Consider the following 15,796-nt stretch of genomic DNA (forward strand, 5'->3'; position numbering starts at 1 on the left):
GGCCCTGTTTTGTCAAAAAGTGCCAAGGAAAGGCATTCACACAAAACAGCATTAGAACAAGAATTCCTCTGCTTGAGTAACCAAGCATTAGGAACAGAGGGGACACAATATCTCCAACTCTTCTAAAACCTTACCCTGACCTCCTGGGTCCATATCATACACCAAAGTCCAACCTATGGGACACCAGAAGGGGTTCCTCACAAGGAGCCCCTTACTCAGCATGATAGAGCAAATGGAAACAAGGACCATGATATGAGTGTGTACAGAAGCAGAGCTGAGATTTCCTTACAGGCCACTGGTTGGTTCCACAAGGGAAATTATGGTCTTTTCCACTTGATACAGGAAAAACTTTGCAAAGAGCTATAAACCCTCCATGGAGAGGTGGTGTTTCACTTCCTTAAAATTGATAATGGGAGAAGACCATCTCCTGATTATCCCACAGCCCTGTTTATTGCACTGAGTTATGCCTCTTATCGTTGTCTGGCCCTTTCATTATGCTGCTGTTCCTTGTTACTGTGTCATGGTTCAGTTCATACCACTTTGTTTACACCGTCATTTCTTTTTATTCTTAATTCTTTGTTTTCCTTACAGGGATTTGCATTCTGCACTACTCTTGGCATGAAGGGTGTCAAGAGAGCTGTATGCAGATCCCCTATGTATCTCTCACTTTGACTCTGTGAGACTTCACTGTACCTGGAGGCCCACAGCCCACCCCCAAGGAGCGAGGTGTGCCTGGCATAAACTCCGTGTGAATGCTTTCATAAATCAATATACCTCAATTAAAAACATGCTGGGCTGATTGAAGAAAGCTTTTGTTAAAAGGTTGCTCTCCGCCTTCGCAGGAGCAGGATATCCTGGAATTTCAGCTGATGTTCATACCCAGGTATTGTGCAAATACAGAGATATAAAGAGACCTTGCCCTGCCTGAGCTGGAGGAGAGAGCCTGCAGCAAGGATACCCGTGTTGAAGCTTCAGCAGGAGCTGCCAGGTGAGAGACCAGTTCTCTTTATGAGATTATCTCATTGCTGGGGAGGACCAAGTGTTTCTTTTCTGGCAGGGTCCTCTTTGTGACTGGGCTTTTGCTGCATGTGATTGCTGGTTATTACACCACCAAACTGTACCCTGAGTGAGGAGGGGCTGCTGGGCCAAACCAGCTAACATAGAGAGATTTCACATGATGAAAGGGGCTGCTGATGGGACAGAGGGCACCTGCTGCCCCGTCACTATTTCAGCCTGTGTTTTCCAAGTCGCATACCTGGCTCCAAGTGCTTTCAGGTCTTCGGAGAGAGATGACGTGATCTGCGTTGCCTCTCTGCCACCTTATTTCCTACCAAACTTACCTAGAGCTCTGGCTGATCCATGCTTGACTGAAGACTTCATAGTGGACTGAGCAGCTTATCTCTGTATTTGTATTAGTGGTAGGAAACATGCGAACAAATGTTGGAATTCAGCAACAAGGGAAGCTGCAGGGATAAGTGCAGACAGATACAGCTTTTTTTTTCTTGATGAGATTAACTAGCAAGATAAACTCTTAGAGTCACTCCAGAGGCTCCCCAAGCTCCTGCTTGAGTGTCAGCCTTGAAGTCAGACCATTTTTGACAGGGAGATGAATGTTTCATGGACCTCTTTTTTTCTTTGCCTGAAGGTTTTAGGTACTTGTCAGTTTCTGCCTGTCTGAGCTGATCATTCTCCCTCAGCTGTTGCAAGACAGAAGCATGCACACCTTTCTGTTCCTGTGTTCCCTCCTTCTCTGCAACAGCCTAACGCTGGCTGTACAGAGGAAGATCCAGCAGCTCCGTGATGAAGAGGAAGAAAGCCCGGCTCAGGTACGGACCCCACAGACACTCTCTCGAGGTGAGTGACTGGGATGCTTGAGGCAGACCTGAAACACCCCTATTTCCCTCTGTCACAGTGTCTACTGTGCACCTCAGCCCATATATCCAGGCAGGCAAATGCCTGAGAGCAGCAGCTGGTAGATCCCACACTATGTTCCCATTCCGAAGCAGAAGCCCAAACTGAACTTTCACAAGTGCCGTTTCTACCGTGGCCAAGAGCACTGGTGCGTTCAGCATGGGAGAAGAGTCCTCATGCTCTGTGCTTGGGAACAGGTCCAGGTGCTCTGCTCCAGACCTGGGCTGGGGACAGAGCCAAGAGCCAGGATGCTACACTGGCTGCTGAGCAGCTGCTGCAGCACCTTTCAGAGGCTCAACTCAGGATGCAGCCCCACCAGTCCCCACCCCTCCAAAGGCATGCTAAGCCAAAGGAGACCATACAGCCAGGTTGCAGCAAGCTCAACCCTTCTGCTGTTCACTTTCCTACCAGCATGGTTGGCCAGGCATGGGCAGCAGTTACCTCTTCTTCCTCTCTTGATTCTCCTTTGGATGATGCAGGGCATGAGCAGGGTGCTGTTGTCATTGGAAGGGGCTCCAGAGTCAGGTACAGGCTTTTTCCATCAAGTAATATCCAGGCACTTCACACCAAAACCACGCTTGCATCCTTCCATTCCCCAGCCCATCAAGCAATCCCTTGTTGTGGGAAGCCATACACAGGCAGCAAGCCTGGTTCAGTGCTTTGAGAGGTTGGACATGGGCAGGGAGGAACTCTGGGCTCCAGCTTTCAAGTGGCTGGAAATAAAATAACTGTCTGTAATCCTAAACCACCTCCTGAGCCTGAGCAAAGCTGAGGTTTCACCCCCCTTCACTATCTGCTGTTTCTTTGCACCTTTCTTCTTGGGGCTCTCCTAGAGCCCACAAACCATGTGAAGGGTCTGGACACCCTGAGGGAAGGTGCCTGGTTTGTGCCACCCAATTGTAAATACGGCTTGAGCTCCCTGTTCAGCAGAACATTCTCATCCATACGGACCAGACAATTAACTAAGGGTGCTCTCAACAGGCTGGGGAGACGACATTGAATGGGTGCAGACATATGAAGAAGGTTTAGCACGATCAAAACACAGGTAATTCCTTAATTCTTGTCATGCCATTTCATACACTTAACTGCACAGAGCAAAGCTATGGTCTAACATGACGTGTGAACTGAGCCTTACATCTTGCAAGCAAGATGCAGGTTGTATTTTGCTGTATGGTGCAGAGGCTGAAGAAGATTTTGGTGAGAGCTCACCTTCTGGAAGATGAGCAGATGCCTTTGCATTGCCTCCAGTGTTACTTTCTCAGTCAGAGGCCCCTTCATATGTGACTGTGTCCACATGTCCCTACTAGCCCAGTTGCTATTGCTCCTCCAAATGTAAATACATCCCTGGAACAACTCAGTGCCTTTACTCTTTCAAGTGTGGTCTGTAAAAGGTCTGAATTGCCTCCCCGCTCCTTTCCTGCAATGTCGTTTCAGCAAGAAGCCACTGATGGTTATTCACCACTTGGAAGAGTGTCCTTACAGTCAAGGTGAGCAAAGCAAACCCCTCCACACAACCTGGGGGATCCACATTTTTTCATCACTCATTCCTTACAAAGCATTTGAGCACTTGGTGTGAAGCCTTTCCCGAACACACAGGGAAAGGGGGAGAGACACTAAATCCACTGAGAGCCCTTGGAATAAAACATTTGTAAAGTTTTTCTGAGCAATAACGTGCTCTGCATCAAAACTTCCCTAGCAGAGACACATGGCTATGAAAAAGGCAGGTGGACACTGAGCTTTCCTACTTTATTCTCTTTCCTAACCCTGATCTTCTGTCAATTCTCCTTCCTGCCTGCTCCCAACTCCAGCCCTGGGCCCAAGCAAGCGTGGAAATCAGCAGCTCATGTGATTAAAAAGCTTGGGGAAGTTGTATCCCCCCAAGAAAGAAAGTGTGAAAGTTGACTGTGTCAAGTGAGTGAGGTTGGGCATGGCGCTGCTTCCATTGCACTGTTCCATGCCATGGCTTTGAAGTTACAGGTATCCTGCAGGAAGGGGGAGTCAGACACCAAGAAAATGATCTTTATATATTCACTGCTTCACAGAGACTGTAACGTGCCTCTAGTGGCATATTTTCATCTGCAGACAAAAATCTTAGAAGTGCAATAGCTGACAGCATTAGAAAGCTCAAATCACCTTCTGACTTGCAAGAGCATCAGCTACCATGTGTTCTATGCACCTTCTTTTTACTCCTTACGAGGCCTCCTGCCAAAGAGTGTGTCAGATCACTCACTGTCACTTGATAACCTCCTCGTTATTGAGGACAAAGTGAGGTTTGTCAGAGAAGCCTGGTCGCACCATTTTAAATGAAATTTCTCTGAGGATTTGTTCCCCCGGATGCCTACAGCATAAATTGTACAGATGGCTCTGTGGTGCAGGGCCAATAGTAAAAAAAAATAAAATATAGATAAAATAATAGATAAAATAGATAAGATAAAATAAAGCCAAGCCATGTGCCTTCATGACCTGCTCAGCCACTGGGAGGGAAATATGTCTGTACACCAGCTTTTCAGTTTCTCAAGGACTACATGTCTTTTGCATTTTATTTCACAAGAACCAAGTCCTCCAAACTCTGTGTACCATGTGCTGGTCATTTACAGGTGTATTTAGAATCTATATAAGATGCTGGAAAACTCTGAAAAGCTGTGATCCCGATTTTTTTTCCCAGCCGAATAATGTGTTTGTCTTTCTTTTAGCTTTAAGGAAAGCATTTGCTTCTAGCCCAGAGATCCAGCAGATGGCTCAGGAGGACTTTATCATGCTCAATCTGGTGGTAAGTCTAAAGTTTAAAATACTAATCAAAATGTTTACTGGGGAATGGAACGAGCCACATTAAAAGCAGAAATCAATTCAGTTTGCACAGCTCTTAAGTTGTATTTCAAATTCTCCTCTTTCTCCTGCTTCTCTGGGAATGTACAACAGGGTTTGCAAAATACCACCACAGTTCCTCCACAGAGAGGGGACAAGGAGACATTTCCATACATATACTTATTTGTATGCGAATACTATTTTGTATTCTCTGACAACAGGTCATATACTCATAAAAGGAAAAAAAGGGGAAAAAAAAATACGCAGTCATCAGACTGTGTTACCCGCCAGAGCGCTCTGTCCTCATCCGCAAACATCTGGCACGGGACAGCTTGGGCAGAGCAGAGAAACTCTGTGTTTGATCACACCAGAGCTGTTAGTTGTTGGTAGACGAGACAAGCAGAGCTGATTCAGTTGCTGTGTAGTGCTGGGACAGGGACCTGTCACTAAGAGGCTGTGTAACTCCAACAGCATTCCAGCAGCGATGACAACATGGCGCCCGATGGCCATTACGTCCCTCGGATCCTCTTTGTGGGTGAGTCCCTGGGGTCAGGGCGATAATCAGGGCAGCAGTTTTTCTATAGGGTTTTATTGAATTCACTTCACTCCAAGAAGTACCTCGTGTTCTTTTGAGTAAAAAAAGCTGTAGGAATAACTCAGAATTTCAAAAGCAACAGGACCCCAAGAGTCTTGTTCCACAAGGGGAAATGAACCGCATGTCACTGCTACTGACACCTAACACACATCCTCTAAGAGTTCGGTCTGTGACACCGGCCACAACATCTGAATGCAGCCTCTTACTCTGAGCCTTTCCTCAGATGAGCGGCAAATGCTCTGTCCATGGACAAAGGCCCTTCACCAATTGTGACCCACAACTATAAAAAAAGGCAAACGTACCTTTGAACTTCTGAGTGCAAAGGGGACAGTGGACAAGACTCTTGAGCCACCAGACAAGGCTTGTATGTAGAGCGTCTACTCACGACAGATTTCAGAGGCAGACTTCTTCATTAAAGTCAAGCTGCTGAGAGCCTGGTGCTTCCAAATGTACCTTTCCAACCACGAAAAGGCAAATCAACACCATTTTAAAAAGGCTTTTCTCATCACAAAATTATTCACCACTGTGCCACTTGACAAAACCTTTGTTGCTCATGTCTCTTACTTTTTTTCCCACCCCAAGATCCTTCAATGACGGTTCGAGCTGACCTAACTGGCAAATACTGGAACAGGATGTACACTTATGAACCAGAAGATATTTCGACCTGTGAGTGAAACGGACACCTTAATGATCCCTTTTTAGCTGTCTGAAGGTTATACAAGAAAATGTGGTTAAAGAAAAGGGAATCGGAGAATCACAAGAAATGCTGGATCTATTTCTGCAGTACAAAAAGCTCAAAGCCCCTTATAAACATCAAGTAAATTTAGTGTGCCTTCTGGGAAAAAAAATAATTACCAAATATTTCTGAAGAACTGGGTAGTAAAGTACAGGGAGAGTAGTTTTCAGTGTCTAAACCCTGCTGGGGGAGTTTCCAAAAGCCATGTAAGTTTGGCCCCCAAGCCCCACCTGCTGTGGTTTAAGGCATTTGCAGACTTGAATGGGCTGCTTAGGTTCATAACCAGAACTGCAGAAGCTGTTTTGATACATCTCACTCCGACAAAGCTTTGAGCCTCACTAGACACCTGCAGAATGTAGGAAAGAGCATCTACACCACTCTTTCCAGTCTAGCTATCCAGAGTGGCTTTAATTTCTGACCTTGAGCTGTGTAGATGGGGGAATCTTACCTGTCCACCTTCATTATCTTCAGCGCTTTCTCCGCAGTGATTGACAACATGAGAGAAGCGAAGCTGCTCCTGCACACCGAGCTCTGAGGAAGGGGCAGCACCATCCACACAGGGGACAGAGAGAACAGCCCCGGCGGTGCCGAGAGCCCCAGCACAAGAGCTCAGAGACCCCACGGGGCAACTGGTACCCAGGATGAGGCGCTGCCCACTCATTTTTAAATAGCAGGTTATCTTCATGACGCTATGATTATCATTAACAGAGAATTGCTAGTGTTTACAAACATTTCTTGACTCCAATTAGCATAATTCTGGAAGGGATACTTACATTATAGATGTCTTTTCTAAATTTGTCCTATGTGTGCCCAGCTACCTTCTACTTATTGATCATTTTTGCACCACACAATTTTTTTCCCTGTCATTTTAACCCATACGTATTTCAGTTTGAAAGCCTTTTAGTACAGTAAAAAACAAAAGCATGCAACAACAGTCCACATTAAGATAGGTTTTGTATTTCTGTTGCTTTGTGAATGGCCATGCTCACTCATTTGAGTTGCAGAGAATTGTTTTATTATTCTCTCTTAAAACTTTTGCTGCATAATTCAAACAACAAAAATAAAGGATCAGCCCATTTCCTTTCCAAATTTTCTTTCTTTGGTCTCCACATAAGTTTATGGGCACAGCCATAACTAAAAACCAAAACCAAACCAACCAAACAAAACCAAACCAACCAACAAAAACCCACCACCAACATTGTGCAGAACGGAGCAAGTACCTCTTAATCACAACCTGGCTGTTAACAAAATACATTCATCCTCCAGCCGTGCTCACAGTGTATGGTAAGAAAATGAAGAATTTGTAAATCACTTAAATTATGACTGCAGAACCCTCAGTGGTCCTGTACACCACCCCAAAGGAAGGTACATTCCATACGTACATTATAGCTACAGCTATATTCTTCTTTCTGCAGTAATAATCCTAAGTGTATTAGCTAAATCAGACCAGCAGGTGTCAGTTTAACAGAAACTATGGAGGCTCTACCTACTTACAATCCAAACATCACAGCCTGTTCCTGTCACGAGCATCTGATGGGAAAATAAACCGCGATAGCGAATAAATACCTTTCTATTTATGAGGAAAAGGGCTGGTGGATGGGAGGAGTGTCCAGGCATGAAGAGCAGAGGTCTAATTTCACAGAAGTCACACCTCAAGGTCTCTCTAAGCTGGCTTGCAAACCTACATTGGTATTGTTTCCTCCAGATGTGGTGGCCTTGGGTACAGCTGCAGGTTAACTCCTCAGTGACAGGCAATGTCCCAGAACCGCAGAGCTTCTCCCAAGCCCAGCCTGCAGCCTCCTGTCCCGGACACACCCCACACCATCGCTCCTGCTTGGGGCTTGTACCTGCAACACCCTCCAGAACACAGCAGCTCTGCCCAGTGGCCACTGAGGGAGGATTGAAGTGGGGGACAAGGACTTGGCTTTTGAACTGGCCGCTTCTTCCTGCTCCACAATCACTTCAGCAATTGGGAGGAGTTATAAGGAAAAGAAGAAGAACACCCATAATTTTGTCACAGTAAGATTCCCAGAGCTGAGCACTTGCTTTTTTACAAGGACTGCACCAGGAGCAGGTACAAAACATAATTTAGCAATGCGTGTTTCTTCCTCTATGCAGAGCCAAAGCCCTCTAGATGACTTATGCCAGTTTCCTTGAAAAAAGGACCAGATTAACGTATGTGTGCACAAATTAGGAGCTCAAATAACAGGACGTAAATACTAGATCATGCTTTCTAAAAGACTGGAAAAAAAAACAAAGTAAAAATGACTTTAAGTTGCATCGAAACCCCAGTCCTCCAAACGAACCCAGGTCCTTGTGCAACCTCAGTCAGGCTGGGGAAACTTCTCGCACAGAGATCGGAATGTGGTCTTAGGAACAGACTTGGAAATGAAAGCTTCATGAACATTGTGCTCCATCCAACGTTAGAAAACGATTCATGGCATTCCCAACCAGTGTACCACTGAGACATACATGGACAAATCAAATAGGCGTATAGAAATGACTTTTTATTTTCTGAAGAACACTTGAAAAATAAAGGTGAAAGCTTTTCCAGGCTTTGGAATATAACCATCATAAACTGTGGAGTCACAAAGACTCCATTTTAAAAAGGTGTTCCCTCTCTCCACCCCCATTTTTAGTGAACCTTCTCATTGTGGAACGAACCACAATAATTCTAAGAAAAAAAAAATACACATTAGAAATAATCCAAGACTCAGTGCAGGTGCTGCTACATTACACTTGAACAAAGGCACATACTAAAACCCACACGTTAGCACTTGGAATCTGTACTTCCATTTCTCCAAACTTTGTGTTTTCAAGAAGAGACGAGAGTTATTAAAGGTGGGTGGGAAGGCTGAGCTCCGTACAGCTGCTCAGCACAGAACTGGAAGGAATCAAGTGACAGCAAAGTAAGTGCAATGCAATGGAACAACCTGCAAACACAAACCTTTCTTGCTTACCTTAGTGACCAGCACGTGCGATCATTCCTGTCGGCCCTGGCTTGCAAGAACACTTGTGACATGGTAGAAGGCAAAGGCGCAAAATAAGATGGGGAAAGCAATTGGCTGCGCTCACGTCAGTCAGAAAATGGATCTGTAAAACTAGGCTTTCAAGATTCAAGTACAGCCTACCTACAGCCAAAACAGTGAGGAGACTGAAATATCCCTCCCTTGAATCCATCAGTCAAAGAAAGTGCAGAAGCACCTGCTGAACTTTAAAGATATGCAAAGAAATAAATATTGATGATATGCTTTAAGGTGCTTTTGCCTTTTTTTTTTTTGATAGCTGAGTGTCAGTTTTTGCCTTTAAACTTTGTAAAATACCAGGATATTGCTAACCTAGAAAAGGTAAATGAGAGATCTCACATTAGCCAACGTTTTAGCAGTCTGCTGTACTGGCATCTGCTACTACAAAATCTTCTACACATACATGAATTAACTGAAACCCCAAAAGCAACTTGGTCTTCATCCTCTCATTATCTCAGCTTTCATTAAGGATACTTAAGGCAATGTTCAAAAGCTACTTTTGAGCAATTGCTTTGCTCATTTCAGAACAGGATTGCAGTTCAAGACAGTCCTGCAGCGTTTGAGAACAGACTTCACTTGATACCATGATGCACTTGCACAGGTTCCCAGCTGTGAAAGGCAAGCTCTTGAGGTGCCACCAGCACCTGACTGCTCCCCAGAAATGCTCACGTGTTATCTTCCTTCACCTTCTCATTGAAAACATGTTTAGAATTTGATTATAAACAATTAACTCCATGAAGAGTTTGGGTTAATTTGTCAGTACTAGCTGTGCTCTAAGAAAATTCCGAACCTGACTGGATATTAAGTTATAAAGAGACACTTGCAGTGGGGGAAGTACAGTTTAAGTACTGTAACCGTTAGAAAAGTTTTGATAAAGATGCTGAAACATCAGCTTCAAGTAAACCCCGATTCCCAGCCTCAGGGTTAGGAAAATGTGGTCTCTCATCAGCTACTTACACATGTTCTCAATCTGGAGATCCAATCTCCCGAGCATTCAGTACACATTTTGCTCAATACTCTAGAACCTTTGATACTGAGTTCAGCCAGTTGTCAGTCGTGCAGATCCCCGTCTGTTACAGAGACTGGAAATCAGCTTTGGGGGATCAAGAGAAACATGAGCTCAAGAGTAACAAAGAATATCAGAAAAATTCAAAAGACAAATGAGGGAAATTCCTCTGAAGAAGGGTACTGAAAATAAATGCAAGCCTTCTCCTAAGTACAATAAAACACATTGAAGGCCAAACATCAGATCTGCCCATTTTTTCCACCCATTTGTTGTTAATGAGGCTGATGGACAACAAAATAACGCTAGAAACCTTACGGTTACTGAACTGTTGTTCTGTATCACAAAAGGTCTTCAGGTTTTAGAGCTTGACAAATTCTCAACTTGCCCATTTAGAGCATATTTAGCACACTTGGCCCAGAGATTTCCACATCTCCTTCACTCCTGGAATCTGACTCCAGCTGCTACAGACTGAGGTTTATAGATAAAGAGACAAAAGCAAATTCTGGTATTGCTTGAAACTACAGTGATCAGAAATGAAAAAATAATTCTCAAAAGAGATGATTATGACTACATTAAAAAATCCAGCAAACTCTGTAGTGAAGGTGCAAGACATCAGCATCTGATCAGAAAAAAAAAAAAAAAAAGGTATTTAGGGTGATTACAAAACAATCACCAAAAGGTTACACAATATATTAATCCGTTTTCTTGTGGATCAAGTGCATTCACCTAGCCTGAGAGTAAGTACCACATTGACAAAGGGATGCTAAAGCACTTCCCCAAGAGAGACCAGAAGAAAAATCAGCGTTATCCTGAACTCCATATCCAGTTTGTCTTGGTGATTCTTGAAGACACTTTGGGAAAGACCCTCTTGCTGGTCCAGTTGAGGTAACTCCATTCCAATTTAGCACATCGGTAGTAAGGTCTGCTCAGCAAAGCATCTCCTGGTGCTATCTGAAAACGCCCACGTTGATAGAAAGAGCCACTTCTGGTTTACGGTGCTTCATATTCAGCTTCTCCTCAGAGAAAACACGGTCCTGTAAGCGTTCAGCTTGCCGACTGTTAAAGAAAATAGAAAACAACGCCTAGTGTTAGTGCTGAGCCATAGCACCAACGTTGTGCATCTCCAGAGGCAGGGAGGAATGTTGCGGTGTGTTGCAAGAATAAAAACAGAGGCTCGGTGTAGAAATGTGACACTTGAAGCCAGGAGTTTGAATTAACTGAGAGCTTCTTTCAGAACTACTGGAATTGTGTGCTCTGAGAGCACCCAGTTAGCCCTCTCCCAAAGAATTATCCAGGTATCAAGTGAGTCCAAATATTAGCAAAGACCAGTTTACACATTTTAAAGAAAAATACATGCAAGTACTCAATACCTTTTCTTTTTTTCTAATGCAAGCTGCCTTTGTTTCTCTTTTCCAACATCATCTCTCACTGTGCTGAAGTCCTTAGTGTCATCAAGGAGAAGGTTCTGTGGTAAAAAAGGATTTGGCAGGTGAACATTATAAGCTCAAACTATTTCCCATATGTTGCTCAGTTTACACAATTAATGCTCAGAGCATTTCCTCTAACTAGTTTTACAGCAATTAACTTCAAGCTAAGTGGAAAAGACTCAATAAGGCAAAAAAAAAAAAAGACTCCTCTGTCTAGTTATTACATTTAACAGTGAATTTGTCTTATTTGAGATTTCCCTCCATAATTTAAGGCTTCACAAAAGGACATCAGACTTTTCACCTACTGCTTTAAAAGCCAGAGAGTATGTATGTTCTTCCAGAGGTGTCCTAAATAAGCCTTATTGCTATTTCAGAGCTCAATATGCTGCTGTGTAATTCTTCCTTTAAAACGTGATTAGATCTGCAATAATTCTTTGGAAAATGTAATGGGTTTAAATTTATAATATGATTTTTAAAGGGCACCACTCTTGGATTTTACTCCAAGTTGGGAAAAAAAGAACAAACAAAACCCATCACAGTCAATAAAATTAGGGCAAGAGAAAAGATTCACATTCTTCTGGATAGTGTTCAAGCACAGAGCAGAAAGTGGCTGCACCAATATCCAAGGGGAAAAGCATGAAACTTCCATCAGGCTGGTTAAGAACAGGAGAAGAAAGAGCACTAGTAGCAACAAGTTTCCTCTCCACACAATCTACTGTTGAGATCCACATACCAGTACTTTCACAAAGACGTAGCAGGATGCAGGAAAACCAGGAAGAAATTAAGATACTGCAAAGGGCACAGTGTCTGAACCTAATCCTTGTGCAACAATTAAAGCAAGGTTGGTTTACCTTCACCCCAATGACGTCTCCATCTTTCAGGTGATAAGGCACTGACTGTAAACTCCCCTGTTTTTTCTTCCGTTTCCTCTTTGAAATTTGCTGTGTCTGAAGAAAATCAAAGCAGAAGATTGGTACATGGCAGATTTCAAAAGTCTCCTGAAATACATTTGCTCAAGAACTGCATTACAAACCAACACATACTTGTCTCAAACAACACTTGGATTCTGTCATTCCAGATCTTACCCAGCTCGATATTGGCAGCCACTCAAATCTGTCAGGGAAGTATTTGGCTATTTCAATTTTATCTACAGGGAGACAATAGTGAGAAGCCACTCGTTGCCTCAGTGCCCAGGCTGTGCATTCTTTGGAGATATCCCACACCAAATCCGTGGAGTCATAGTAGTCTCTCTCTCCTGGGATGCCCATCTGGACTCGAAGCAGCAGCTCACAGGGCCTGTCAGCAGGAAGAGAAAACTGACCCTTCTTGTGAGTCCTGCTTTCAGGACCCAGAATTCCCACTTTTCACCCCTCCTGCCCTCCCTTATTTTTCTTTGTGGAAAACAAAACATAAGCTCAAGTCTTGTTGCATCCTGGTATCTGTAATCCTCACAGACAGTATTTAAGTTAATAGCTGCTCAATTAAGTCTCATCTCAAATGCATTGCTGTAAGAAATAAGGATCTTGAGATCCTACCCCAAATGCTCTTCTTTTTGCAAAGGTTCGATGCAGATTTCCACTCTGGCACCCAGCTTATAGTGGCTGGAAACAAAACAAAGATTATACACATGACTAGTCATATATTTAGAGTTCCCAAGAAGAAAAATCACAGTTCTAGTCAAGTAGATTTGTTCTTCTCTGGAAAACCAAAACAAGAGACTATTGGAACAAAAATTAAAAACTTGGACTAAAAGAAAAAATTACATTTAAAAACACCTAAAATAAAGCTCAGCTGAATAAGCATGGTACAATCTGCTTATGCTCACAGTTCCCCCTCCCACATTAAAAAAAAACGTGCTCACCATTAATGTAACCAGAAATCCAGAAATGAGCTTTCTGTTGGCATTTCACTGAGCTCATTATTTCCCCACCAATCCATCCCACAACCCATCAACACTCATCCTGTTGCAAATGCTACCTGAGCGTTCAATAAGAAACCTACTTAAGTTGCTGCCTGCTGTTCCGTAAGAGCTTGCCTGGGCGCTTACTGTCCACTGTCCATGCTCTGAGAAAGGAGGGCAGTGGGACAACCTGTTCCTGGCAGCATGGTAAGGTCAGAGCCTGAAAAAAGAAATGTTTCTTCAATAATTTCAGCAGCCAGTCTCCTTGGATCAAAAGAAAACCACTTCATCAATTCTTGATGCCATACTGAAGCAATCGCAAATAGGGCAAGGTGTTTGTGGCTTACAGGTAGTGGCCATGATCGACATATTGGCTTTTTAACCTCAAAGCAAGTTGGACTTCACTCTCTCCCAAAATTTCTCAACTTATTTTTCAAAAGTACTGAATTTCTTTTTTCAACCTAAATTTATATAACTGGGAGGGAATGAGGCTGGCAGAATCATTGCCCCAATCTCTAGACAAGTGCTGAGCAAACACCTTTACGCCCTTCTCAAGGACACAACATCCTTTCCATGCTAAGACAATTCTCCTTGTTCACAAGACGCAAATGGTCAGTTTTTCATAGTGATAGTTGGGGAGAGACTGACACTGATGTCGTACCCAAAAGAGTAAGTGTTGGTATGGATCAGAATCCAATGAGATATCCTTTCCTAGGCAGTTTAAGTAGAACAACCAACTGGCTAAACGATAATGAGCCTCATTAAAGGATTGGTTTATGTCTTTTTCTCCTTTTGGGTGGGGTTTTGGTTTGGTTGGTTTGGGGTTCTTCAGTGTATTAAAATCATACTTATATGGTTAAAAAAAAAAGCATAGAAAGGCACCTTAGTTTCTAGCTAAAGAAACTAAGCTGTACCTTCCTGAATGACAATTGTGACCTTCTGTGCATCAAAAGCAATTCTTTATTCATTAAAAAATCATAATAAAAAAAAGACAACGCAGAAAACTAATACAGGAATAATGTGAAAATGGAAAGTGGCTTTTTAGGAAGTGCTTGTATGCGTGTGCTTCTCATGAAGGATTTTTACACTGTGAAATAAAGAGAGGGCTGCAAGCCAAAGTTCCCCACGAAGTGCAACAAGGCTTTTGCAGGTCAGGACACATGACAGGTATAATGGCAACTGCAGGGGACATACTAAGGAAGTCTCTGAGCTACATGCTCCAACTGCCTCTTGGTACTTACCACTGAACATGGCATATAAGCAAATGCCATATCACAACATACTGGAGACAAGGGAAAAGGAAATAAAAAATAGGTATTAATAAAGCTCACTTCATCCCAGTGCCGCTGTACATTTCAACACAGGAGAACATCTAACCTGCATCTTCAGATCTTCCAAAGAAGCTTCTCCTGCTATCTCTAGACTGCCAGCATAACAAAGATCCGTGTCTGTGTGGATGGATTCTGGTGAATCTTTAGATGATGAGAGAGGAGGGAGGAAGAAAGAAACAGAAGAGTCAACGCGACTTTGTTTATCATCCTAAGAGATAACAGTCACCTCAAAGTGAGATTTCACTTAGAGAAGGGCCCTGAGCTCAATTTTTTGGGGGAGTGCAGTTCAAGAAACATAATATATAGTTGTTAAAAATACATCCTGTTAGTTGCCAAACAGGAAGAATTCAAACTGATCCTCAACTGCAAATTCTGAAACTAAGACCAGTTATTCACATTGGTAAATAACCTTAATTATTGGTTATGACTCGGAAATGCAGACCCTGATGCAAGGAAGGTTAAATCTGCTCTTTCCTATGCTGCTGAAATCATTAGGGGAAAAAATAAAACTCTGAAAAAGTTTGAGAGAAAATGAGAACAATACAAAGAAACCTTCTAAAAGGAGATGGGACCTGCTCTGCAACACAACTCAGTAGTGAAGGAAGTGCCAGCAACACTGGCATTTGAAGCCAGTCACCTGTCTGCTCAGTGAGTAGATGCTTTACAATACTGCCAGGGCCCTCAGGTATGGAGAAGCCATTTTATCTACTGATGGGTAAAGAGCTCTTGCTTCAAAATTTAATCTTACCCTTGACCACAGGCAGCTAAGAAGTGTCAGAACAGAATCATACAGCATTCATGGCCTTGTGAAAAATAGCATCTGTATCCCAAGTGTCTCCTTTCCCCATAATCCTGCTGAAACTTGGACAGTCACTCATAGGTTTTAGAAACATTTTAAGGCTTTGGATTAAAATTTTAGTTTTAACTCAGGGCTGTCAGTGCAATCACAGACAAGGTGGCCATATGATTCCTTTCAAAAACTGACCAAGCTCACCTCCTGCAGGAGACACCTGCAAAGCATCCATCTTGCAGGTCACCCCATTCACTTGCTCTTGTGCA

General features: G+C 43.2%; 2 protein-coding genes across 2 annotated transcripts; one reads left to right on the forward strand and one right to left on the reverse strand.

The window, feature by feature from the left end:
- Positions 1–1,715: 1,715 nt before the first annotated feature.
- LOC308042098 (anterior gradient protein 3-like) lies at positions 1,716–6,582 on the forward strand (the record flags this gene model as incomplete). Its single annotated transcript, XM_080347185.1, has 7 exons — positions 1,716–1,854; positions 2,893–2,956; positions 3,346–3,398; positions 4,605–4,681; positions 5,188–5,251; positions 5,894–5,977; positions 6,533–6,582. The coding sequence occupies 7 exons, from the start codon at positions 1,716–1,718 to the stop codon at positions 6,580–6,582; spliced, it is 531 nt and encodes a 176-aa protein (XP_080203311.1).
- A 4,301-nt stretch (positions 6,583–10,883) lies between these two features.
- LOC308041779 (ubiquitin carboxyl-terminal hydrolase 40-like) lies at positions 10,884–15,796 on the reverse strand (the record flags this gene model as incomplete). The annotated part of the gene is made up of 7 exons (XM_080346683.1): positions 15,732–15,796; positions 14,784–14,878; positions 13,508–13,626; positions 13,042–13,107; positions 12,592–12,802; positions 12,358–12,453; positions 10,884–11,030 (listed from the first exon to the last, which is right to left on the reverse strand). Exons 1-7 carry the CDS (start codon positions 15,760–15,762, stop codon positions 10,884–10,886), a joined length of 765 nt encoding a protein of 254 aa, XP_080202809.1. The 5' UTR covers positions 15,763–15,796.

The sequence above is a fragment of the Nesoenas mayeri genome (genome assembly GCF_963082525.1).
Source record: "Nesoenas mayeri genome assembly, chromosome: 6".
Taxonomy (NCBI): Eukaryota; Metazoa; Chordata; class Aves; order Columbiformes; family Columbidae; genus Nesoenas; species Nesoenas mayeri.